This window comes from Notamacropus eugenii, chromosome 3 (genome assembly GCF_028372415.1).
Source record: "Notamacropus eugenii isolate mMacEug1 chromosome 3, mMacEug1.pri_v2, whole genome shotgun sequence".
Classification (NCBI taxonomy): domain Eukaryota; kingdom Metazoa; phylum Chordata; class Mammalia; order Diprotodontia; family Macropodidae; genus Notamacropus; species Notamacropus eugenii.
Genome location: NC_092874.1, coordinates 486161423 through 486187643, shown reverse-complemented (window position 1 = coordinate 486187643; position 26221 = coordinate 486161423). Strand labels below are relative to the sequence as shown.

General features: G+C 48.7%; 1 protein-coding gene across 1 annotated transcript in view; it reads right to left on the bottom strand.

Annotated features, from left to right (window-relative positions):
* Positions 1-1009: 1009 nt before the first annotated feature.
* Positions 1010-26221, bottom strand: part of MINDY4 (MINDY lysine 48 deubiquitinase 4) — a 143488-nt gene continuing 118276 nt past the window's right edge. Inside the window, exons 16-18 of the mRNA XM_072599194.1 lie at positions 12483-12663; positions 10426-10498; positions 1010-1329 (exon numbers count right to left, since the gene is read on the bottom strand). Coding sequence (XP_072455295.1) covers positions 1281-1329; positions 10426-10498; positions 12483-12663 — 303 coding nt within the window. The 3' untranslated portion in view covers positions 1010-1280. The remainder of the gene's footprint in view (positions 1330-10425; positions 10499-12482; positions 12664-26221) is intronic.

Below are 26221 nucleotides of genomic sequence, written 5' to 3'. Positions count from 1 at the left end.
CCAGCCCCGGATATGGCAAGGCCCTCACTTGGGAAATGTTTGTGGCTAGTGGTGAGATTAAGGCTGCCTGGGGGAAGGCCGCCCCACTCTGCACAAAGTACCGAAGGCCCAGGCCCCAAACAGCCAAACAGGTCCTATTTCCCATGCCCTGAAGCCCGCCCTCTCCCCCCCCACCCCCTCCCACTCCCCACCCCTCACCTAGCTGTTGGCTCTTTGCTGGTCCCTCTCATCCCCCCTTTCCTTGGGGTCAGTGAGGCCCTGGAGTGGTTCTTTCTCCAACCCCTTCAATCCTCCTGAGATAGCCTAAGGGACCCTGCTAGTCAGGTCCTGCCTTGCAGGAGAGGCTTCTTCAGGGGCAGGGGGGCACCCACATGGGAAGGGAGGAATAGGAAATGACTGGGATGGTGGACAGGAGCAGAGTATGGAGGACATTCAGATGCTACGGGAGCCACTAAAGATCCACAGGAATTGTGGTCAGTGTTCCCTTCCTTCTAGGCCTGGGACAGGTGGTGGTGGGGAGGGAGGGGAGAAGTGTACAGAGCAGAACTCTTAACAAAGGCTGGCTGCAGATGGGCTTGGCCCCTGCTGTGAGCCCTCCTGTGCCACCCCAGACATCCCCCAACCTTTGGCCAGCAGCTCTCTTGGGCACACAGCCTGCAGTACTTTCTCTCCTGGCTCCTGGGTTTGGTAAACTCCATGAGGAGTACCACCTCATCCTGGGAGGGCTCCCTTAGGTATCAGCAGTTGGGAGAGTGGCCAAAGTACAGGCAGGAAGGCAAAGGTGAATGAAGGCCAGGGGCACTGGCCTGGACAACAACAGCTTAGCCACTTCTACAATGTGTGGCATGGGGGCAGGAGGCCGATGCCAGACGCCCAGACGTGGCATCCCTTCGGTATCATCTCTAGGCCCTGGCCCTGCAGATAATGAGTTTTCACAGGAAGGGTCCAAGGCACCCTGACCTGCCCTGGACCCTAAGGACAACAGGAACCAGACCAGACCCAGGCCAAGCACTTTGAGCCCCTGCTTTACTGGCATGGAAAATGAATAAATGGGCTGTTCTGGGCAGGCCTGAAAAAGGTCTTTCCTGGGGTCAAGAGAGGAGGAGAAAATCCAGAGTGAGGTGGTGAGACAGCTGCAGGAGGCAGGCAGCTTCAGGTCCGATGGAGGCTGGATCCCTCAGACAAAGTGAGCCCAAAAGAAGACTTGAGGGGATTTCTGTGACTGCCCCTTGTCAGGAGCTCTGTGGCAGGTACACACAGGGCCAGGACTGCCAGAGGACTCACAGGATTGGTTCAGTACCGTTCCAGTCCACAAAGGCGTCTTTCCACCTGGGGGAGTACAGAAGGGAGGAAGCTGGGTAAGCAGGATTCCTGTCAACACCAGAGCTCTGCTCCAGGGGATCCCCAGCCCCAAGCCCCAAGGGTTGGATGCGGGAGATGGACACAGGAGGCAGAACGGGTGTTAATAGGAAAAGCTGGGACATGGCAGGACCAGGTAGAACCAAGAAGTGAAGGAGCGGAACAGGGTGGGATGGGATCCAGAGGAATGAGGTAGAATAAGGCAGGATGGGTGGGATAAGGTGGCGTCAGATGGCACAAACTAGGGGCCACCGATCCACAAGTGGCTATTAAGTGCTGACTATGCCAAGGGCTGGGCCAGGTTTGGAGAACACAAGGATAGAAAGGCACCTGTCTCTGCCCTCAGACAGCACCCAGTGTCTGGGAGAGATCATGTGACACAGGTAACACAGTGGGAAGGGGTGGGGGTAGGGGCAGGTCAGGAAACGCCTCTGGCTGAGCTTTAAAAGGGAGTCTGAGGGTAGAAGAGGAGTAACATGGGGCCACCAGACTGTGCCCACCAATCCTACCCCCACTTTCAAGGTCCTCTCTAGCATTGTCTTTCCTCGTTAGAAGATAAGCTCCTTAAGCCTAGAGACAAACCTGCTGGCTTGTGTCTGTATCCCTGGTGCTCTGCACAAAGAGAGCCATGACTACTGCGCATTCAGTCATTCAGTTAGTCAGTTCAGGCATGTGGCACAGCTGGTGCAAAGGCAGAGGGGTGGGAGATGGAGGAACATCGAGAGGACCAGTCAGCTGATTATAGTGATGGGCAGTGAGGAGGCTAAGGCTGGGGAATCAACCCTTTTCTCGACTCTGGGGTCAGGTCTTCTCCCTTCTCCCCAAGAGGCTGAGTACAGGGCTGAAGCCATAGGGCTGCATCCCTCCTTTCTTGTGGTCACTAGCTTGGTCACCTTGCCTTATGCTACTCCCCATAACTGTCAGCAAACACAACCCTCTGTGGAGGATAATGGAGAGAAGATCTAGAAGGGACTTGACTTCCAAGCAGATACAACAGCCACAGGGAAAAGGTGGCCAGATCTGAGGGCTGAGTGAGAGGCGTGTCACTTCTCTCATCTCAACAAGAGACGATGATCTACACCCTGCATGAACAAGTGCGGAGGGGCCAGCAGGATTTCACCCATGAGTCTCTAAAGCAGACTCACCTTGATAAAAGAATACCTGGCTAGAAAATGGGCACAGAGAAGAGAAATCTGATGGGAGAAAGTACTGCCGTACTTGAGTCCACAGACTAGAGAGGTAAAGGGAGAAGGAAGCATCTCTCAGTGCCTCCACTCCCTCATCTATAAGACGAGGGGCGCTCTTGGTGAACCTTCAAGTTCCACCAACATGAGCAGTTCCTAACTGCAGATCAAGGTCCTCCTTGGGCATGCCCAGTACCATCCCATAAGAGTCACCCACAAGCAAGGTGTGTCTCAAAGAGGCTGGTCTCTATCTCCAAGCTCCCTGAGGATGCTCTTTACCCGCATGCTGCACTAAGGACATCCATGATGTGGGCCAGGCTAAATGGCCTTCCTTCCATAAAATCCTCAGAAACACAGAAAAAGAGAAGTCTAGCCATATCTAAGGTAAAACCTCCCAAACCATAATGGATGAGCTACACCCAGATGGCCATGCTGGAGGGGCATGGAGGTCATCCCTGGTCAAATGGAGAATGAGCTGGGCCTAGAACTGAGCAAACCAGAACTCAGAATGGATTGGCGTTGAGAAACTGGTCAGACTCTGCCCAAAGTGCTCACAACTGCCCACCCTGTAAAAGCTACATCCTCCTGCAGGTGCTGAGACAAATCCAACAAGCACCACACAGGGCCAAGCCTTGTGCTAGGCCCTCAAGGAGCACAGATCATGTAGCATGAAGAACATGAGCAGCCTTGGGCTGAGCAAGCTGAGGGTCGGAGGCAGGGATACAAGAAGCAGGACAGAAGACAGGATCAGAGCTGGGCAGCGTCCCCAGCCCACTGGGCAAACCCCAAGCTTCTAGCTGCATTATGAAGGGACCAACACCAAGTCCTATTAGGGTGGAGATGGACTCCAATTACCGTGCAGCTGAGGGTCAGCTCATGTGGCACAGACCACGAGGGAAGAGGAGGTAAGCTGGAGCAGGGAGAGGGATGCGTTGGAAGGCCAATGAGGGTGACCCTTGACCTCCTTGCGCTAGCTTCTCAAAAGTCTTGCCACGGATTGAAGGTATTTCTGATTCCTATCTGCTTCCCAGTGGCCCTGGACCAAACCCTAAGATCTTTCCTCTCTGGACTTCAGACAAATACTTGATTTTTTGCTCCATCAGCTGTGACTACAAATCACCACCATCTCCGGAGTCTTTGCTGAAACAGTCTCAGGACAGCGCCAAGAACGTCTGGTTCCTGAGACCAGGAGCCGAACTCAGGATGGAGACCCAGCATTGGGTAATATCAGGACACAGGAACAGTCCCTTCTTGTGTGAATATCACTCCTACAAGTCCTATCCTGTCCCCTCTGGGAATCCAGAGTCCTGGGTTCTAGTCTTGATTCTGCCACTGGCTTACTATAGGAAACTAGGTAAGGTATTTCTGCTTCCTATGGTTCCATTTCCTCACCAAAATGGGAATAATTCTTATTTGTAAGATGCCTCAGGGGGGTTGTCAGCATCTCCAGGGCCATGGGATAATGAAAAGCATACCTGACTAAGACCCTGGAGCCCTGGGTTCAAGGCCAAATTCAGCCTCTTATGAAGGAACACGGTGAGAGGAAATGTCTCAGGGGCTGGATGGTGAAGACTGGGGTGGGCCCATGCCCACCAGTGTATGGCAGCATCAGGAAGAGGGAGGAAGAGGAGGGGATCATTCTTTCCTCCCGAGGAAAACGTTCTCCGTCAGGGGAAGGGCCAGCTTCCTCCAAATCACAGAGGCCCAATGACCAACTCTTTTCCTTTGAGCTATTTGTGAACCAAGAGGCAAAAACAAAAGGCGTGCCCTTGGTAATGTGAGGCCTCTGCGCGGGGCCACCGAGGCTGGATCTGCTTCAGATTACAATGGCATTTTATCTGATGGGGATGAAACAGAAAACACTGTTTTCTGACTCTTTGCTCCGAAAGAGCGCTCGGGGACCCTGAGAAAAGTCAATGTGATGTTGACCACTTCCTGAGGCAGCGCCGGGCGGGGAAGGGAGGCCTGGAAGCCCTCAGGCCCCTTCCTCCCACTCTGCTCCATCTCTAGCTTGTCTGCCCTGGTTGCTGCTGTGTCCTTTCCCCTGCTGGACTGTGAGATTCTCCAGGGCATTCGAGGCTAGGGCTCAGCCCAATGCCTGTTGACTGACTGACAGTAGCTGGGGTCCTCTGGCCAGGAGTTTCTGGTCCATCCTTCAGCCTGGCACACACCAGGAAGTGGGGTAGAGGGAGAAATCAGGAAAGGCTTCCTAGAGGAAGGGTGTGCTTTCCACTAACCTACTCTGAATGTCACCTTGGGCCTGTCCCCTGATGTACCAGAGGACTGAGTAAGATTGGACTCTGGAAGACCTGAGTTCAAATCTCACTTTTGACATGGTGTAACCTTGGTTAAGTCACCTTTCTGTACCTCAGTTTCTTAATCTGTAAAGTGAAAGGGTAGGAGTGAGTGGTCTTACACTCCCGGCCTACCTGCAGTTTCTCAAACCCAATGCCCACCTTTCCATCTTAACACCTTTGCCCTGGCAGTGCCTCATGCCTGGAATGTTCTCCCTCTCATTTTATATCTGGCACGTCTTTCCCGCTAGACTGTAAGCTTAAGGGCAGGGTCTGAATTTCTGCCTCACCACGAGCCCTTCTCCCTGTGCCTGGCACCAAACAGGCACTGGATCAACACTCAGCTGACTTGCCTAAAGACCCTTTGGGGACACTAAGCATGCCCCTCCCTGGGCAGGAAGGCAGGCAGGACAGTGCTCCCAGGGCCTCAGGCCGCCTGTCTCGAGGTGCTTGCACTTCCTGGGTTTCTTTCTCTGCTCCTCACACCTGTGTTACTCTCTAGGACTCAGGGAGTTGAGGAGGTTCAGATTCTGGTGTGTGTGGGGTCCCTTGCAAGTGAAGTTCTGGGCCCCCAGAACACCCCATCTAATAACTGAGAGAATCCCAAGGGCAGAGGGCAGCTCTGATCACCGAGATCCAGGGATCTACGAAGGCCTATGCCTTCCCACCTTGCCTAAGCTCTAGGGCTGTTCTGTGACTCAGATGATGCAAGGGGTGGGGAAGGAGAAAGGGAGAGCAGACTCCTTGAGTCCAGCTCCTGCCCTCAGGAAACACCATCTGCATCCTCAGTTCCCCACACACCACAAGCACCTAATGTGGGTCTATTCCCAAGGGGTCTCCAGGGGTCAGGGTCAGCGTCAGCAGCATCAGTCAGGGCCGAATGGAGGGTCCGAATTTCTACCAATCCTACTGATCCACTGCTCCCTTGGCAGGGAGGTCGCAGTAATGTTTGCTCCTCGTACTCAAGACAGGTCCCAGATTAAATCCCACCTTGCTCACCCTGCCTTTCCTGATCCCTGCCAATGGCTTGTCTGTGCATGGCTGTCTCCCCTATTAGACTGTGAGCTCCCTGAGGCCAAGGGCTGGTGTCTGTCTTTCTTTGTGTGTGCTGGGTTGAGCACAGTTCCTGGCCCATAGCAGGCACTTACTATTGGCTACTGGTCATCCTGGGGGCCTGGTGACCCTCTCCTGCAACATGAACCCTGAGGAAAGAACAGAGCCAAGGCCCTTCCGTCCAACCACATCCCAATCCACCTTGCCTTTGGCTCTCCCACACCTAGAGGGTCATGAGTGCTGCCCAGGAGATGCGGCTGTGGAGGGGAGCACTCTGCCCCATACAGGGACTGCCACAGCCCACCTGCGTGCACTGAGAGTGTCAGAGGCCGGTTTCAGCTCCCCTTCCAAATGGCTGCATCTCTTTCAACACACTGAATGAATGTTTCTTTATACATGAAAAGAGCAGTGAGGATGTTCCTTTAATCTGCCTGACGACAGATGGGACAGCATGTGACCTTGTAGGAATGCTTTGTGTTTGTGACTGGAAATGCTCCCAAGAAAGTCAGCATCTCCTCCTATTTCCTCTTCCTTCTTTTAAGACCGCGAATAATTACATTTGTCTTTGCTCTCCTGATATCCATCTGCACAGCCAGGTAGCCACAGATGCTGCCCTGCAAGCACTGTCTGGTCGCTAGAAACTGGCAGCGGTCATGACCCCAGCTCTCCTGGCCGAGCGCCTGGCTTGTGACCAGCAGGGCAGCTGGTCTTTATCAGTCTCCTTGGCCAGTTTCTGGCTGCCACTTATCATTCCCTCCTTTCAGATCAAACACCCTGGGAAGAATGTGATAACCTCATTGATATTAATGATTTCTCATTAATAACTGATAAGGACACTTCATCATCCCTAGTCATTAGTACCGATTTATATGTGGTTTCCCATTTCAGGGCGTGGCCTTTGTGGGCATAGAACCTGGCAAGGAGCCCAGGACATAGGGGATGTTTAATAAATACTTTTTCATGGTTATCTTCAGGGCATTGTATTTGAAGAACGGATAGTGTCTCATCACTAAGAAATGAAGCTCCTATAGTGGAAGGCTGGTGGAGACACCTGGAGGCCTGGCTGCGTCTTCCTGGCCAGTTCCACTGGAGCAGCCTGTCTTCCTTCCAGAGCCCATGACATCCTGCTATACTGTAGTCTAGGTTGCCACGAGGGGGTTCAGGATTACTCTGAGCAAAGATCTGACATGCTGGCATTTGAGCTTGTCTCAACCAGAAATAGAGAGGCCTAGACTCAAAACTTCAGAAGCAGGCAGAATCTCAGAGGTTGTTGATCATTGTCCACTACAGGAATCTCCTTGACCTCATTCCTGGCGGGGGGTCCTAACTTCTCCTTGACCCCTTCTGGTGGCGGGCAGGTCATTCCGTGGCTGGCCACTTTCAGTTTGGGAAAGGCCCACATCAGACTGAGCTGAAAGACCTGGCTTCCAGTCATCTCCACCCATACTGGGCTCTGAAGGGATGCCAGATAGGCCAGCTCTATCTTCTCCAGAAGCTCTCTTCAGGTATTTGAAGACAGGTTGTTTTGTCCTGGCACCATGGGAGGAGAACACCAAGGGGACAGCAAGCTCAGGAGGCCATGTCTATGAGGAGCAGCAGATGTTCCATCCCTGGGCAGCAGGAACATGGAAGAGGAGGCTGAGGCCACATCAGGGCAGGGTGGGACATCACTTTGGGCTGGGTTTTCTGGGGCAGGAACACGGTGGCTGAGCTTTCTCTTCCCCCCACATTCCTTCAATGGTGCCCCTTCTGACCCGGCTGGTCCCAGGAGGGTGACGATGGTCTCCACCAGTAGGCAGAGGAAGGTGACCCTGCAGTACCTACCTGTGGGTCTTGGCCAGAATGGAGGCAACATCCACATGTGAAGGCCATGGCGGTACAGTGGTGGAATGAAGGATGAGGGGAAGAAGTATGAGGAGGCCCCCAAGGGGCACCTGGACAACCAAGCTTCCCATGAGAGACAACAGGGTGGGGTGGACGAGACATCTGTGTGGAGAGTTCCTACTTGTCCATGCACACTTATTTAGGTTTTGTTTAACTGCCAAATGAATTATTTTTAAACGCCTGCAATAGTTCGTCATTTCTCATTAGATGAACTCCAAAGAGCTCCAGTGGGAGGGAGCAGATAGTGTTGGACTTCTGGCTGCCAGGGTTCAAAGGGTTCAAATCTGGCCTCTCCAACCTTCCCCTCTGTGAGCCTCAGTTTCCTCATCTGTAAAATGGGATAACAAAACCTGGAGGGTAGACTGTTGCCATCTTTCTCACACGCCTTCCCTATTCAGCCTGTCTTAGGTGTCTTTACTCCTGCTCACTCCTTCCTCTAGGCCCAAACGCATGAGTCTCACCCATTTCAGATGTCCTTAGCATCTCTATGTGCACACACAAACGTCTCCTCCCTCCCCCACAGCCCAGGGCTGTCCTCAAATAAGAACGCATGTAAAGTCAATTACAAGGTACCCACTGTGCAGTTAGGATATCCTCATGTGACTACGTTACGTGCCTGTAACCCACATCTACAGATACACCAGCAGATCCCGAGTAGTTTGCAGGGGCTGCAGATTCTGTACGGGGAGGGAGATAGCGAAAATGGCCAAACCAGAGCCGAGAAGTCACCAATGGACAGAATGACAAGAGTTTAAAGACAGAGGTCTGGTTCACCTAGCCTGTCTTGAGCTCTTTCTCTTAGAATCATTTGCATGGCAGTCAGAGAAAACCTCGGGAGTAAGGGGAGTCTCACAACCCTAACAAGTACAAAGCTCCTGTGACTTTTTTTAAGGGTCTGCCAAATGGGTTCGGGGATGTGAATTAATACTCAGGGATTTAATGAGAGTAAAAAACTACTTCTTAAACCCACATTAGTTATCTGGAACCCTGGCTCTTGAAGCAGCACTGGTAAAGTCAAGTTACGTCTTAGGCTCTGGAGGCACTGGGAGCTTCTGCTCATAACTGCTGGAGGGACAGGGAGAGGCTTTGTTGTCACTGCAACCTAACAGATGGCGGCAGAGACAACAGAATCAAGAGCAGGGGGCAGGGACCCAGATCCCTACTTGATGACATCCCTACAGTGTCCTGGCCACGTGTATCCCTTGACCCCATGGTTTCCTTCCAACAGGGCCCTTGGCCATGCTCTCTGTGCCTGGTCTGTCATGTGTGTGCTCTCCCCCACTGGTAGCATGATGACCTCGCTCAGAAACGGGGCATCTTTGCTGGTCATCTGATCTGCTGCCATGGGTTTCAATGTCTTTGGCCTTCAGACAGCGTGTCCTCTGTAACCTGTCTGGTTTTGGCCTAGAATGCCTCCAGCAGAGGAGGCTGCACCATCCTCGTCTCTCAGTCCCACAAGCCTCGGTCTCCCTGCTGCCAGGAGAACTAAGGAAGGGGAGACACCAAGAAAGGTCTCTGAAGAGGCCTAAATCACCACAGTCCAAGAAGTCCAAGCCTCAACGAAGAATGAAAAGTACAGACAGAGGGAGCACAACTTTGAGGACAAGGCAGGCTGCCAAAGGTGACCATACCTCTCTGGGATGGGCCTGGCTAGCCCAGCTTTCAGACTTCTGACCTTTGCCCTTCCTGGGAGGGCTCTGTCCTGCAAGGAACCAGAGTTGCTGGGTACTCAGAGATGGGTGGGCAGGCCGGTGCCACACTCTCCACAGCTTAAATGGATTGCATTGGCTCCATCTACATGCCAGGAGACTAGCCTCTTCTCATTTCACAGGAGTGGTTGGGAGGGAGGAGAAAGAGCCCTGCATCTGGAGGCAGAGGACCTGGATTCAAATCTTGACTCTGACACTTCTTACCTAGGTGACACTGTCTGGGCCTGTATTTGTGCATCTGTGAAATGGTGGGGATGGACTGGCTGATCTCTATGGGCCCTCCTCCTCTCATTCTCGGGGCTACCCAGTAATATCCTATTTCCTGTCCAAGAGATGCCTCTGGTGCTTGGCTCCTTTTCTGACATCAAAGAAGTGCTAAGTTCTGAGACCAGTGAATACCCTTTCCCCACTCAGGGGCTAGCACTGCCCACTCCCTTGTTTCTCTTGGATGACTCACTCCTCAAAGGCCCGGAGGAATGGATTTTTCCAGATTCCTATAACTACAGGTTGATATACAAAAATAACTCACATTTCTTGAGCATTTTACATCTTAACAAGCATTTCCTCACAACCATCCTGAGGTAGAAAAATGCTTTACACAAACAGTAAGAATAACCAACAAGATACACCCACTAGGGAAGAAAGGCCACCATTGGCTCCCAAATGAAGCCACAAGTTTAAGTTGACATACATCTGCTTGGCTCCGTTTCACTGCCTGTCAGAGCTTCCCTGGCCTGGGTCTCCAAGATCGGCCTGCCCCTTGCTGGCTTTGGAGCTACAGGACAGTTTACTTCTCCAGAATAGGGATAACCACCCAGGCCTCCTGAGGGTACCCAGTTGTTGTGAGAAGAGAGCAAGACGAGGGATGGAAAGACAAGGGATGTCAGGTCAACTCTCCAAGTGGATCCCCGCCCCCTGCATTCTGGAAAGGAACAGACTTACTTGGTTCGGATGCAGTGTTCGAGGGGGGGAATGAGGTCCTTCTCTCTGCCTCCAGGCATAGGCTGGGTTGTGTCTGGAAGGAAGGAGGTTTTGTTGGCCCCCAACAACACCCAGATCTTCCCTCTCACTGACCCTCAAGAGCTCATCCTCGTTTTCTCTCCTCGGCCCTCCCGTGATCACCTCCTAGAGGAGCTCTCACCTGAGCCATCAGGAGCTTCCTAAGTGGTCTCCATCCACATCTGTCCTTTCCCCTTCTCCTACACATCCCCTACAAAACTGCCACATGACTCCCCTGTTCAAGAAACTCCCATGGCTGTTACAGACTCTAGGGTCAAGCACAGTGTGCTCAGGTGACCATCAAACCCACCTTCCCAGGATTCCCTCCCACACTCTACCCTGCTGGTCTTCCTTGGACAATGTTCTTGTGCCTCTCTCTCTCTTTCTTTGCCCTGGCTGGCCCTGGGTGGGCATCCTTAGCCTCTCACTCCCACCTCCCTTCATCCTATAGCTCCTATTTCCCCCAAAGGCTCACCAGGGCTCAGTCCTGTTGCCCAGCCCCTGAAAGCATGGGCAGTCTCCCTAGGAGAATGCAGGATCCATGCACTTTGGGAGGAATTGTTCTTGTTTTGGCCTTTGCATCACTGGCACAAAGAGTAATGCCCAGCACAAAGCATATGCTGGATAAATAACACTTGTAGAATCTGGTCAAAGGAGTGAGTGAATTAAGCAGGTAACAGGACCCAGATTCTCCAGGGCTGGGTCAGTCGTCAAACTCAATGGCCACCACACATTCATCTCCATATTAAGCAGCCAGAAAGTGACCCTCAGGTCCCCTGAGTCTCATAGCTTCTGACATGTCAAGGCTAGAGAGAGGCTAGGCCAGCACTATCCAGGTCAGAGTTGAGTCCCATGGCCATGCTTCAGCACCTCTAACACTCTCCTGGACTGTGCTCTACCAGGTAATCTGGGAAAGGCAAAGTCCTTCTTGTGCTGGGACAGACTGGCCCTCAGACTCAGGCCTTGGCCACTGGAGACCCTTTCTACCCCCAGTGAGGGAGGGAGAACAGAATGTGCTGAGGCAAGCATCGCTGCTTGACATAAAAAAAGAAGAGATGTGGGGGAGGGGAGCTGGGCTCTGCGAGCACATAGCTAGCAGCCTCTTCTGAACCTGAGCTGGATAATGGGTGGCACCTGACTCAGTCTATAACCATGAGGTTTTGTGATTAGAGAATGCCTGAGGTTGGTTGGGGGGCCAGTTTGGTCTTTATCTGGCCACAGGTTGCCAGTCACCTCATGTTGGCCTCAGGCTGTGACCTAGGACCCCCCGTTTCTCATTCCCATCTCATCAACAACCTGGCAATACATACACATCACTGGCTATTGGGGGAATGGGTCAGGTAGGAGAGCTCACTGCTCCTGTGAAAGAGTTGGGAAGGATTTCAGAGGCAGAAATAAAAATCCTCCCTCTCAGTCCAGCCTCTGCTTGGAGACCCCCAGTGAAGGGGAATTCACCAGCCCCTCTCCAGGTATCTCCTGATGTCAAATGTAAATGTGCCTCTTGGCACAGAGTGGGGCAATGGTGTATAAGGTTCTGAGGGCAGGTGAACATTGTCTTGTGTGGAGTGGGTGTGAACACTGCTGGGCTTAATGGGTTTTAAAAGTCAAGCTTGTAGCCAGTAACCCAAGAAGACAATACAGCTCCAAGTACTCCTCTTTCCAAACCCCACAGCCTCTGTCCAGCTTCCACAGGAGCCTCTTATGGGCCATGCCAGTCTTCTCCTAAGACCTGAGGACATCTGCCCTCTCCCTGGTCTGCAGCCTCTCATGGCCCAGCTCCTCCAGAAAACCTGCTCTCCGCACCTATGCCACTGGTCAGAGCTGTCATCCTCTTCTGCTGGGTCCCCACGTATACATCTTATTTCAGGTTCCCCAGGAGAAAGCAACCATGATCTCGTGTCCTGTGCATAATACCAGGCACAGAGTAGGGTGGCCAGCCAAGGCTGGGTTCCTTCTGCCACCTCCAGGAGGAAAGGTGAGACCTGGGCTAAGCCACGTACCTATCGTCAGCCGAATCTCCCCTGGCTGGTTAGCCAGTCCATCGTAGTAATAGAGATCGAATATTCTTTCCACTTTCCAGTCACTGAGGAGGTCTCGCTGCAGGCTGAAGAGGATGCTGAAATGGCTCTCGCTGCACACAACCCAGATGGGATACCTGGGAGTTTTCAGATAACAGCCAACCTGAGAGGGGAGATGGCAGAATGAAGAGTCAACCAACCAGCAGAGCAGGGCTCACTAACTGAGGAGCAGAGGGGCCACAGAAAGAGATCGAGTGTCTACACAACAGCCTTGCCCATACCCACACCCTCTCCATGGTGCCCAGGACACAGGTGGCTGATGGCAAGGTTACACAAAGAGGAGGGAAATGACACCTGGGGTCACACAGGCAGACGTCAATCAGCCAGGAAACACAGAAGTCCCGTGGGACCAGCACCACGCAAACTTCTCAGTGCAGAGCTCCTGCCAACAGAGCCCTTCCAGGCTTTGTGGCCAGAGTATCTCCAGAAGAAGCTTGGCATTAAAAAAGCGGACTTTAGGTCAGGGAACCAAGTGCTCAACAGGGCTTGCCAAAGTACAGGGACTGACAGACTGTCCACATAACCACAAGGATGTTTAATGTCACATATCTACCACATATATACACTATGATAGAGCAGACAACAGAGCTGACAGCTAAGAAGACTGAACTTTAGTCAATCAGGCCAAGGATTTATTATACATCCACCCCGTTCTCAATGCTGGGCCAGGTGCTGAGGATACAAAGAATCAACCAATCCCAGCCCATGATGAACTTACATTACAATGGGGGGGTATACACAGAATAAATATGAAGTAAATTGTGATTGTCTTTCGTTCTCAAAGAGGGCCAGGACATCACGGAGATGAAACAAATACACAGATGCTGACTAGCTGGGTGACCCTGGGCAAGTCCCGTAACCAAACCTCAGTTTCCTCATCTGTAAAATGAACTGGAGAAGGAAATAGCAAACCACTTCAGTATTTCTCCCAAGAAAACCTCGAATGGGGCCACCAAGCATTGAACATGACTGAAAAATGACTGAACGAGAGAAGCTACTTATGTGCAAGTCATTAAATACCAAGTGGTCAGGGGAGATCCAAAAAAGACTTGTACAAAAGACGGCACCAGAGCTGTATCTTAATGGAAGAGAGGGACTCTGTAGTTCTGGTGAACAACAGCCAGGACAAAGACCCAGAAGGGAGAGACGGCAAGTTGTGTGGGAGGAACTTAAGGCAGACCAGTTTTGCTCCTTCACAGAGCGCTAAGAGGAAGCAATATCCAATGAGACTGGAAAGGTCTGTGGGAATCAGGCAGTGAGGGGCTTCAGAAGTGAAGCAGGGGATTTCTATTCAATCCCAGCAGCCACAGGAGATGACTGGAGGTGGGTGAGTCGGGACTTTGAGATCATCCAGGGCATCTCTGAAATGTCCCGTAACCAACTGGTGACGCTTAGGGGAGAGACCAGGACTGGAGAGACTGACTCCGTGTGATCATCAGAGACATTCTTGCTAAGCCCCTGGAAGCTGATGAGGTTACCAAGAGAAAGAGAGTGTAGGAGAAGAGGCCCCAGGAGACAACCCTAGAGAATGCCCATAGTTTGGAGGAAACGTGGATGAGAAAGCAACGAAGGGCAAGGAGAAGGAATGGTCAGGTAAGTAAGAGGCCAGAGGGAGAGCCATGAAGTCCAGGGAGGAAAGAGTGTGCAAATGCAGTAAGAAGGTTGAGGACTGACAAAAGCCCACCTTATTAGATCGTTCAGAGAATCAGCTAACATTGGAGCCAATGGATTAAGCTGAGTGATGCTGGAAGTCACAGTGCAAAGGACCAAAGAATAAGAGGGGAAAGCGGAGAGTACTGACAGCTTTTCAAACAAGTCTGGCTAAGAAAGAGAGGAGGAAGAAAACCATCTGGGGGGATGATAGGGTCTAGTGAAGGTTTTTAAGGCTAGAGAGACTTGGCTATGTTTGAAGGCAGTAAGGAAGGAACCAGTGAGAGAGATCAAAGATTGCGGAGAGGGGTTACTAAGGGGTTACTAAGAATGCAGTCTGCTGGAGAAGATGGGAAGGGATGGGATCAAGTGCCCAGGTAAAGGGGGTGGCCCTGGCAAGGAGTAGGACCACCTCTTTGTTAGCACTAAGGAAAACAAGAAGACCGTAGGAGATGATAAGGAATTTTGAGGAAGAGAGAGATGGTCTGAAATAGATTCTGCAGGGAGAGAGAGAATCAATCAGGGAGGCATGAAAGGCCTGTTTTGCTCCAGTGAATCACATCAATGGAGGCTATCATGGAGGACATCAATGTGTCATGGGCCCAATCAGCACAGCCGTGACTTCCTTCAATCTTCCGTTTATGAGGAGCAACAGGAAGTGGACAAGAGGGTGATGGGAGTGACCAAGGCTAAGGCTTGGTCAGAGAAAAGCAGCAACAGGACAGAGGGGCAGGCCTGGCGCAGAGCTGAAATGACCCACCACTGCTCTGGAGGGGGAAAAGTCGGAAAGTCTGGATGCAGGTGAGTGAAGCCAGGGAGGGGTGGAGGGAGAGGAGGCCATGGAGAAACAGGCGCTGTGCGATCCTCAGCCCTCGACACCAGCGGCCACATCGCCTTAGTGTCCAAGCGGAATGTCATCCATGTCTTACTGCATTTTTATTTGTTTCGTTAAATATTCCTAATTATAGTTAGGACCAGGACCCCTGCGGTCCACAGGCCATGTGTTTCCTAATGGAGACTGACTTCCACTGATGAAGTCACAGGCTCAAAGAACGCTGTGCATCCCCGGAACCTAACATGGTACATGGCTCATAGCATGTAAACAACGCTTCTGTGTGTGTGTAAACACATGCACATATAGGCATATGTGGGTGAAGTTGATTCTATATATAAGATAAATGCTTGCTGATACATACATACATACATACACACACACAGACAGAAGGTTGTGTCAGTGCATGTACAGACACAGGGGTAGTGACAAACATATACTGAGCACCTGCTGTGAGCCAGGTGGGTAGTCGATTCTGGGCATACAAATATAAAAAAGGAAATGCTCCACATGTGTCTTGTGAGCCTTGGGCTTCGGGCTCTGGATGTATCCAGATGATGGGCAAGGGCCCAAGGCCCTGCCTTGTACCACGTCATAGGTGATCACACACCTGAGCTGGGATCTGAACCTCAGTCCTGAATATACTCCACTTTCCATTCTGCCACCCACTGGGTGAAGTTGTTTTATGAAATGAGAAAATTAGGCACAGATTCTACAGTCACCCCAAACCCTGTGCCATTAAAAAAGATAAGACCCTGGAAGCAGGAACACAGCAGACAAAAGGGTAACTGTTGCAAATAGCACAGTCATGGGAAGAGAGGGGTTCAGATCCAGTCTCTCCAGACGTTTTGCCAAACACAGTCAGAGCCTGGGTGCACCGCCATGCCCTGGGCAGGGAAAGTCTTAGAGAAGTGTCCTCCATCACTCTGGGTGATGGTGACACCAGATCCCTGTCTCCCACTTCTCACAGTAGCCATGGGGCTGTTTTCAGGCTGCTGCTCTCCTCTCCTCCACCTCAACACATTGGTTTGGCTCTAAGGCCAAACCCAGGAGGGTGAGCAGAGTTACTGATGACACAGTGGATCTGGAGTACAGGAACAAGTAGCCAGGATCACTGGGCCTCCAGGGCTCTTCTCCCCTCCTCAAACTGGGGTGACTTTCTTCAGTTTGTTTTGCTGGTATAGACATGACCTAGAGATTTTTTTTCTTTACTAAGCATGCCTATCCAGCCTGAAATGCAGGGAACACGTGCTCTCTCTGAAAAGGAAAATGGCACAAAGTGATGCTTGGGCCCATGAATACTGCAGGCTCTTTTGTTTGTACTTTTTCACAAACTGGCCAAATGTGTTCCTCCCCTTACAGCATGGCCACTCTCCAGACCACTAGCTAGGCAGAGGCGCCTCAGGGGCAGACACTTTGCTTGGCCAGTCCAGGTTGGAGAAAGACTGTTGTGGAGGGTGGGAAACAGGGGAATGCCAAGAGCTTGGGAACATGCAGGGTGAGTGGAGGGAGGGCATCTAAGGGCCTGGGGAGTCCCCAGAAAAGCCATCTTTGGGAGAGGCTTCTTGTATCATTTGGACTTGGTATCTTAGAGTCTTCAGGACACCTAAATCTTCACAGACATTGTCCTTCTATGCAACGCGCCTCTGCCAGTCCCCAGGCCATGTCCTTCCTCCTCCATGAAGCCATCCAGATCAGCCTCGAGCCTCAGGGCACTGCTGCCCTTTTGAGCTGCCCCAATGCCTTTGGGGTGGACACCACACTGGCTAGCGGTTCACTCTTTCCTGCCCGTGAGAGTATGAGGGTCCAGATCTGCCTCTCCTGCCTCTTTCCCAGTCACTAACACTGGGCTCTGGCACCTAGTAGATGCTCATCTTTCCAGGCTCTTTTGGGGTTTCTTGTGGTGGTGCCTCATTCCCCACTCCCCCTCCCCCAAAAGCAACAATAATAATTAATGAAGAATTCTGAAGAATTTTCAGGAATCACGCAAGCAGCTTTTTAGAAGCGCCTTTCTCTACCTGAAATGTTGGTTTGGTTTCTCCCCAGGGACAGATTCTTTGAGAAGCCTTTTTAAATGATGGCCACTGAAAAAAACAACAACACAAGTTCTTCTGGCTAACGGCAAAATAACTTCCATACTTCCTTAATCCACACTCGAAGAAATGTCTCGGTGGGGCATTAGGACTAAAACTTGCACCAAGGGCAGTGGCAGTAACTGGGTGGGGGAGGCCATGGGGTGCAGATGGTAGCCAGCTGGCCAAGGGCATGTCGTTAGTGAAACTGTCCTCTCAAGAGCAGATGGAGCTTTGAGTTTCGTCTCTGCTTCTCCAGGGCTGGGCATGGTGCCTGACGCACAGTAATCACTTACTACATGCTTTCTGAATTAAATTCCGTTGGTCGTTCCTCAGCAGAATTTAAGAGGGCAGCCCTGTTTTTCATCCTGGTGCCTGGCAAAGAAGAGGTGCTTAATAAATGCTTGTTAATTTAACTGATTAAATGAGTTAAACTGAATTCCTATAGTTCTTCAAAGTCTTCTGAGAAAACTCTATACATATGTGATCACATTTGCACCTGGCCCCCACCCTGAAAGCCAAGTGCCAGAGGGATTGTGGCCTGCCTTTCCAAGATGAGGACATGGCTAATCAGAGACAGGATTTGGTCCCTTGGCCTCTCTGACCCCACTCACCCTGTATCCCGCTGCTCTGGTCTTTAGCCTCTGTGAGCACCCATCACCTCAGAGTCCAGCTGCTTGCATGGGTACTGTCTCAACTACACCCCTTCATTGCTTTCTCCTCATTTTCCTAAAGTACTACTTGTATTATATCAGTGCCTTGCTGAGGAACCTCCAATGGGGCTTTCCTCTCTGAGGGAAAAAGCCAAATTCTCCCTAGTCCCTGGCCTAGGGCAGAGGTCTCTGGGCCAGCCCAAGTCCAACTTTGCCTGCCAACTGCTCCTTCCCTAGCCCAGCTTCTCAGGGCCATGGTCATTCTGAGGACCTGTTTTGTCAGGTAATGGCTCCCCTGCTCAGCAAATGCTTCTCAGAGATGGCGACCTCCTAGCTCACTCTCATTTCCTGCAGGCACCTTTTCTCATTCACCAGACTAGAAGCTTTGGGAAGGCAGAGGTCTATCTTCTTCACAGTGCCCTGCATGGAGACAATTCCAGGAAATGTCTGCTGATTGATTCCAATCCAATGAAGAAGAAAGTCTAACACAGCCCCATTCTTTACATTCTCCTGAGGAGATTCACAGATTCCATAAGAATGTGACACTGGTCTGTGTTCTCTATCTTTTCGGCAGGATGGGCCCATGAGCCCCAGAGTATAACTGAAAATAAACCAGTCTCACCGTGTTTGGAAAGAAGGCAATGAGCAATGCAAGTGTAGATTGATTTGTAGCTGTGACAAGCCAGCTTTTCCATTAGGGCAGTAAGCTAGTGTTAGCTGGAAGATGCCAGGAAACATACTGTCTGTGACACTCATCAGACATGGTCGCCTCAAGTTCTGTCTTACTGAGGATCATCATTCCACGGGCATCTTCTTGATGGCTCACTCAGTCAACAGATGCTGTGCTAAGCCCTGGGGATGTAAAATGACAGAAGGGGGCAAGTGTCCCATCTTCATGTAGTGATTCTTCTAACGGGAAAGACAACATGCAGGTCATTGTATGTTTAAGATCTATACAGGGTAACTGGAAGGGAACCACAGTGGGGGACAGGTGAGAAAGGTGGCATTTGGGTCAAGTGTTGAAGGAAGCAAGAGAAAGCAGGAGATGGAGGTGAGGAGGCAGATAATCCCAAGCCAGCAAGACAGACAATTAAAAGACAGGAACAGAGCACAACTGTGCACAAGAGACAGCCAAGAGGTCAGTGGAGCTGGAGCCTGGCATTTCTGGAGAGCCCTGGAGAGCCGGGGAGGGGGCAGAGTCAAACTGGGGCTTCATGAAAATCACTTAGGCAGCTGCCAGAGGAGGGCCTGCATCAGAGGAGACGTGACTGATATGTGGAATGCTGCAAACATGTGATCGACAAGAGGGGCTGAGTGAGGCTGATGCTGGGGCTCTGAGCCTGGGTACCCGGGAACATGGCGAGGAGCACCACAGTCAAAGAGAAGCCTGGAAGAGGGGAGGATCTGTGGGAACAGAGAACTTCTTTCCCCTTGCCATGACCTTCTGCCCTAGCCCCCTTATCCTAAAACAAACACAACCTTCCCCAGCCCTGCCAAGCCCACAAGCTATGTCTCTATCACCTCCTTTTCTCAGCCAAACTCCTTGGGAAAAGACTGTCCACACTTACTGCATCCACTTCTCCCCCCATTCGGTCCTCAGTTTATTATGACATGACTTCTGACCTCAACACTCAACCGGACAGTTCTCTGGAAAGTTACCAAGGATCTCTCAATTGTCAGATTCGTGGTCCTCCATTTGCTGCATTTCTGCTGCATTTGAGACTGCTGACCTTTCTCCTGGATACTCTCCCTCCCATTCCAGGTTTTTAGGACATGGCTCTCTCTTCCTCACAATCTTCACAGCTCCTACCCGGTGGTGTTCCCCAAGGTTTTGTCTGAAGGCCTCTTCTCTTCTCCCTCTGGGACTCCTCAACTCCCAGGTGTTTCATCACCCTCTCTACTCAGATGATTCCCAGATCTATACATATATATATATATCTAGAACTGGTCTCCTCCCCAAATTTCAGTATCCTATCACCAGCTTCCCATGGTATATTTCAAACTGTACACCCCAGAGATCCCTTACACTCAATGTTTCTAAAATAGAACTCATTATCTTTTCTCCTAAATACCGCCCCCCTCCTTTCAAATTTCCTCAGGCACCAACATCCAATCTCCCTGGTGTGTGATTTTGACATCAACGTGGACTCTTCAATCTCCCCATACATCCAATTAGTTGACAAATCTTTCTACCTTCATGATGACTCCTATACACCTCCTTTACTCCACTCACATAGCGACCTGATTTGCTTATGCCTTCACTGCCTTTAGCCTAGATCACTTCAGTCTACCCTACATGACTGCTGAAATAATTCTCATCGAGCACAGATCATACCATGTGACTACCCTGCTCAATCAACCTAAGTCAGAGGTGGCAAGCCAGCAGTGTTCTAGGCCCTCTAACTGAATCCAAACTTCACAGAACAAATCCCAAAGGATTCTAGAGGAAGAAGAGAGAAATGACCAGCACCACGCTGTGCCTAGCACACATGATCTGGATAAAGATGCAGCAAAAAGAACTAAAAATGCATATCCAACAGGGAGGAGGAGATCCCGGGCAGAGCAGAGTCACCAAAACCTGGAAAGGAAAAAAGCGTGGTCAGTAACGTCCCAGGCTGCTGAGAGGCCAAGAAGGACAAGGTTTAAGAAAAGACCATTAGATCTACAATTCAGAGACTTCTGGTAATTAGGTCTATAAATAATGAGAAAGTTTAGAAGAAATTGTGAGGAAATGCAAACACACAAATGATTTTCTCAAGGAGTTTAACCACTAAAAGGAAAAAAGGAGATGGGGCAGGAGTTAGTGGGGGCTGATGTATCAGGTGAAGAAAAAGGAGCATTTTTGTAGGCAACAGGGAAAGAGCCAGGAGATGGGGAGAGGCTGACGGGGAGCAAGAATGATAGAGAACAATTTACTGGAAGAGATGGGAGGAGACAGGGGCATAATAACTTAGCAAGGAGAAGGGCCACCTCTTCATGAAAGAAAGTGCTGAAGGAGGAGAAAGCAGAAGGAGGATTTGAGTGATGTGACAGAGGAAGAGGGAAGAACAGAGAGCTCCTGCGAAAGGCCTTGATTTTTTTTTCTAGAAGAATGAGACAATGTCCTCAGGGAGAAAGGGTGAGATTATCTAACGTACATCTGTAGTGGAGTCAGCTGGTTTGTGAACTTCAGTTCTGTTGAAAAGAACTGCATTAGCTAAATTAATTTTACCCATTTGTGCCATGCCAAACCAACTCAGGAGTACTTCTAACAAAATTCATCCTGAAGAACAGAAGACCTAGTATCTCAAGGAAAACAATGAGAAAATGTATGAACAAAGCGGATGAAGCACCACCAGATTTTAGACTGTGTTATAAATCAGCAGGCACTCATTAAAAATTACTCAATATATTTTTTTTAAAACAAGAAGTCAATCAATAAAACTGATTAAATAAGCAAAAAACAGAATTGGAAATAGCAGTCCAGTGTTTGGTAAACCCTGAAACATGAATTATGGGGGAAGGACTTCTTTTTGGAAATGAACTTCTAATTTAAAACAAATTTAATTCATTTATTTTTAGTTTTCAACATCTACTTCCACAAGATTTTGAGCTCTAAATTTTCTCTCCATTTCTCCTCTCTGCCCACCCCAAGACAGTGTGCATTCTGATTACCTCTTCCCCCAATCTGTTCTCCCACCTATCACACCCCTCCCTTCTCATATCCCCTTCTCCTCTGTTTTCTTGTAGGGCAAGATATATTTCTATATACCACTGCCTGTATGTCTTATTTCCCAGTTGCATGTAAAAGTTTTTAACATTCATTTCTAAAACTTTGAGTTCCAACTTCTCTCCCTTCCTCCCTCCCCACCTACTGCCTATTGAGAAGGCAAGCAATTCATTATAGGTTACACATGTGTATTCATGCAAAACACTTCCATAACAGTCATGTTCTGTAAGACTATATTTTCCTCCATCCTATCCTGTCCCCCTTTATTCTATTCTCTCTTTTGACCCTGTCCCTCCTCAAAAGTGTTACTTCTAATTATCCCCTCCTCTCATCTGCCCTCCCTTCTATCATTAAACACACACACACACACACACACACACACACACACACACACCACTTATTCCTTTCTTCCCACTTTCCTATAGTGTAAGATAGATTTTCATACCAAATTGAGTGTGTATGTTATTCCCTCCTTAGGCCAAATCTGATTAGTATGATTCCCTCCTATATTCTCACATCCCCCCTCTTCCTCTCCATTGAAAAAGCTTTTTCTTGCTTTTATGTAAGAGATAATTTACCCCATTCTATTTCTCCTTTCTCCTCCCAATACATTCCTCTCTCACCCCTTAATTTTGTTTTTTTAGATATCATCCCTTCATATTCAACACACCTTGTGCCCTCTGTCTATATATATATATATATATATATATATATATATATATAAAATCCCTCCAACCACCCTAATATTCAGAAAAGTCTCAAAAGAATTACAAATATGATCTTTCCAAGTAGGAATGTAAACAGTTCAACTTTACTAAGTCCCTTATTATTTCTCTTTTCTATTTACCTTTTCATGCCTCTCTTGATTGTTGTGTCTGAAAGTCAAATTTTCTATTCAGTTCTGGTCTTTTCATCAAGAATGCTTGAAAGTCCTCTATCTCATTGAATTACCATGAAATATACTCAGTTTTCCTGGCTAGGTGATTCCTGGTTTTAATCCTAGCTCCTTTGACCTCTGGAATATCATATTCCAAGCCTTCTGATCCTTTAATGTATAAGTTGTCAGATCTTGTGTTATTCTGATTGTGTTTCCACAATGCTCAAATTGTTTCTTTCTGGCTGCTTGCAATATTTTCTCCTTGACCTGGAAGTTCTGGAATTTGGCTACCAATATTCCTAGGAGTTTTCCTTTTGGGATCTCTTTCAGGAGGTTATCAGTGAATTCTTTTGATTTCTATTTTACTCTCTGGTTCTAGAATATCTAGAAAATCAGGACAGTTTTCTTGAAAGATGATGTCTAGGCTCTTTTTCTGATCATGGCTTTCAGGTAGTCCCATAATTTTTAAATTGTCTCTTCTGGATCCATTTTCCAGGTCAGTTGTTTTTCCAATGAAATATACACTATCTACCATTTTTTCATTCTTTTGGTTTTGTTTTGATCTTTAATGAAGTCATTAGCTTCCATCTACTCCAGTCTAATCTTTAAGGAATTATTTTCTTCGGTGAGCTTTTGGGCCTCCTTTTCCATCTGGCCCATTCTGCTTTTTAGGGCATCCTGCTACTCATTGACTTTTTGGATCTCTTTTGCCATTTGGGTTAGTTTATTTTTTATGGTGCTATTTTCTTCAGCATTTTTGGGGTCCCCTTTAGCAAGCAGTTGACTTAGTTTTCATGATTTTCTTGCATCACTATCATTTCTCTTCCCAATTTTTGCTCTACTTCTCTTACTTGATTTTCAAAATCCTTTTTGAGTTCTTCCATGGCCTGAGACCAATTCATCTTCTTCTTGGAGGCTTTGGATGTGGAAGTTTTGACTTTGTTGTCTTCTTATTGTATATTTTAGTCTTCCTTGTCACCAACATAAGATTCTATAGTCTGATTCTTTTTTCAGTTTTTGCTTATTTCCCCAGTCATTTACTTGACTTTTGAGTTCTTTGTCCAGGTAGATCTCTGCTTCCAGTGGGGGTGGGGGATGTCCTGTCAGTCGCTCAATTCCCCCACAATCTGTGGGCCTAGAGCTCCAGAAACAGTCGCTGTCTCTACCCCTGCTGCTGCTGAGGGCTGGAGCCAGACCACTCTACTCTCTCACACAGGTGCGACAGGTTTTTTCTACTGACCTTCCAATTTGTCCTTGGTGTTTTGGGGTCGTGAAGTCTGGAAACCACCACAGGTACCAGTGATTCAGTTCCCCTAAGGTCTGCTCAGGTCCCATCTGTGCTGGCGAGGCCCACAACGGAGTGCACTCTGCTCCCAGCTCAGCACAATGGATGCTTCCCATTGGCCTTCCAGGTTGCCTTGGGCTGGAGATTTACTTCACTCCATCATTCTGTGGGTTCTGTAGCTCCAGAATCTGTTTAAAGTCATTTTTATAGGTATTTGGCTGGTTTTGGGGGAGAGTTGTAGCAAGTCCCTGCTTCTACTCTGCCATCTTGGCTCTGCTCCCCTAATTTTCTAAAAAATTAGAAAGCATTTTGGCAGAAATCAGAAGTAAACAATTATGCTACATCATATGCCACAATAAGGTCAAAATAGGTAAGAGACTTGAAAGGGTCACACCATTAAAAAACAAACCAGAAGGAATAAGGTTAGGTACTTTTCACATGTGTGGCTAGAAGTAGAAATCTTAAAAAGAGATAGAGAAGATCATGAAATGTTTTTCAAAAGACAATTAAAACAACTTTTGGATAACCAAAACAACCAAATATCAATAAAAATCTGATTTGTAAAATTTACAGGGAACTGACATCAATATATAACACCAAGAGCCATTCCCTAAGAGAGAAGTGGTCAAAAATTGTGAGATTTTAAAAGTAGATCTTGAAATTATAAATGACCATATGATAATATTCTACAATTTTTTAATCATAAGAGAAATACAGATTCAAAGATCTGCTTTTTGACTTTACATCATAAAAGCTGGTAAAGTTGTCCAGGAAAAAAGGGACCATTGGAGTGGCTGAGACAGAGCCATCTCAGCTCTTACTGTCTGTGTGACCTCAGTTTCCTCATCTATACAAATGAAGGACCATGCTAGTGCATGTTAGGAGAGCTGGGAAGAGATCCTGCCATTCTGAGCATCAGTTTGGAGTTATGCAAGCACAGTGACTATGGTGTCTTTGACCTAACAATGCCACTACTGGGCACACGCCCCAAGGAAGTCAAGAGACAGAAACAAAGGGCCCAGAAGTACACCAGGATATTCTTAGTGTTCCTTTTATGTGAGTCTCCAGTGATTGAGGGTTAGCTAAAAAAAAAACCAATGGTATATGAATGAGATGGAATATTATTGTGTGGTAAGAAACAGGAATTTGTGGAAATCAGAGAAACTTGAAAAGACTGATAAAACTGACTCAGCTTCCAATAAGCAGAACCAAGAGAACAATTACCAACTATAGTAATGTACACAAAAATATCATAGTCTGAGTAACCAAAAAAACCAATGAAGGCCCAGGAGAACAGACACTAATAGTATATTGATATTACTAGGATAGAATAATACCTATATTATTCTACTATATAATTTACATACTAACAGTCTATATGCTAACAGTATTTGCATACTACCTGGATAAAATGATATACTTATGTTATTCTACTACATACTCTACATACTAAAGGTATATATATATAGACTATTAGGAGAGCATCAAATATATACATCATCAGATCAGATGATGTTTCTCCTGCTCCAGTTACCCCCTCTCTTATACACACAAATCCCTGGTCTTTGGGGACTCTTCCAGCAAAAGGAGTGTTTGGGGGTGGGGGTGGAGGAGAGGATGCTCCCACTACCCTCCAAGCAGCAATGGCAGCTGGGACACATGACATACTAGGACCAGGAAGACCTGAGGTGTGGCCCCAAAGCCCTCAACCTAGCTGCCTTCTGCTTCTTTCTTTGAGCACAAATCCTGAGAAATGGGCATTTCCAGCCTTGGCAGCTACCAAGAGTTCCAGATCTAGGCCCCTGTTGACCAGACGAGAAAAACACCATTGCCAGGACTAAGGAAAGCTGGGCTCAGGTTAGCCAGTGGTGAACCTTGTGAGCTCTTCAAGCCATGTGACTGAGGTGACCACCCTATAGGGGTCTTTTTGACTTTGGTGCTGGGGTATAAAAGACGGACCAAGTACAAAGAGCCCAATGGGCCACTAAAGATATTGGATATTTCTGTATTTGCTAAGGAAGGTTTGGGCATCTCTTCCATTCAACACATCACCATCAACACGATAACTGACACCTGCATGTACACTGAGCACATCTTCTAGTAGGGACTCTGTTACCCACGTTTTGGAGAGACTCTCAACAGGAGCCATTTATGAGATTTGTTTTAAAGATTTCCCTGGACTTACTTTGGATGGGGATAGAAACAGAGACATAAAAACCCGAGACTGCCCCTCACACCCTCCTTTAGGGTCCATGTGAGCCCACAGCAAAGCCTGTCATGAGAGGTACTTCTTGGGCTGAAAGGGAGCAAATGAATCTAACCCTGACACGGTAAGCAAGGGCTTCCAAATGTGAAAATGGAATTTAAGGCCAAATACCTTCCTGCCTCAGCTAGTTCACAGTTGTAAACCCCTGGGTGGTTATCAAGGACTGTGAGAAAACATTCCTCTGTTCTCCTTGGATAGAAATATTTCCATGAAATAGCTGTTATCATTGTTTTCCTCCCCAAAGATAATGAAAACTTAGGCTTCCTTGTGTCAGGGAGTGGGGAACTAAGTGAGAAAGGGGAATGCCATTCTTCTGG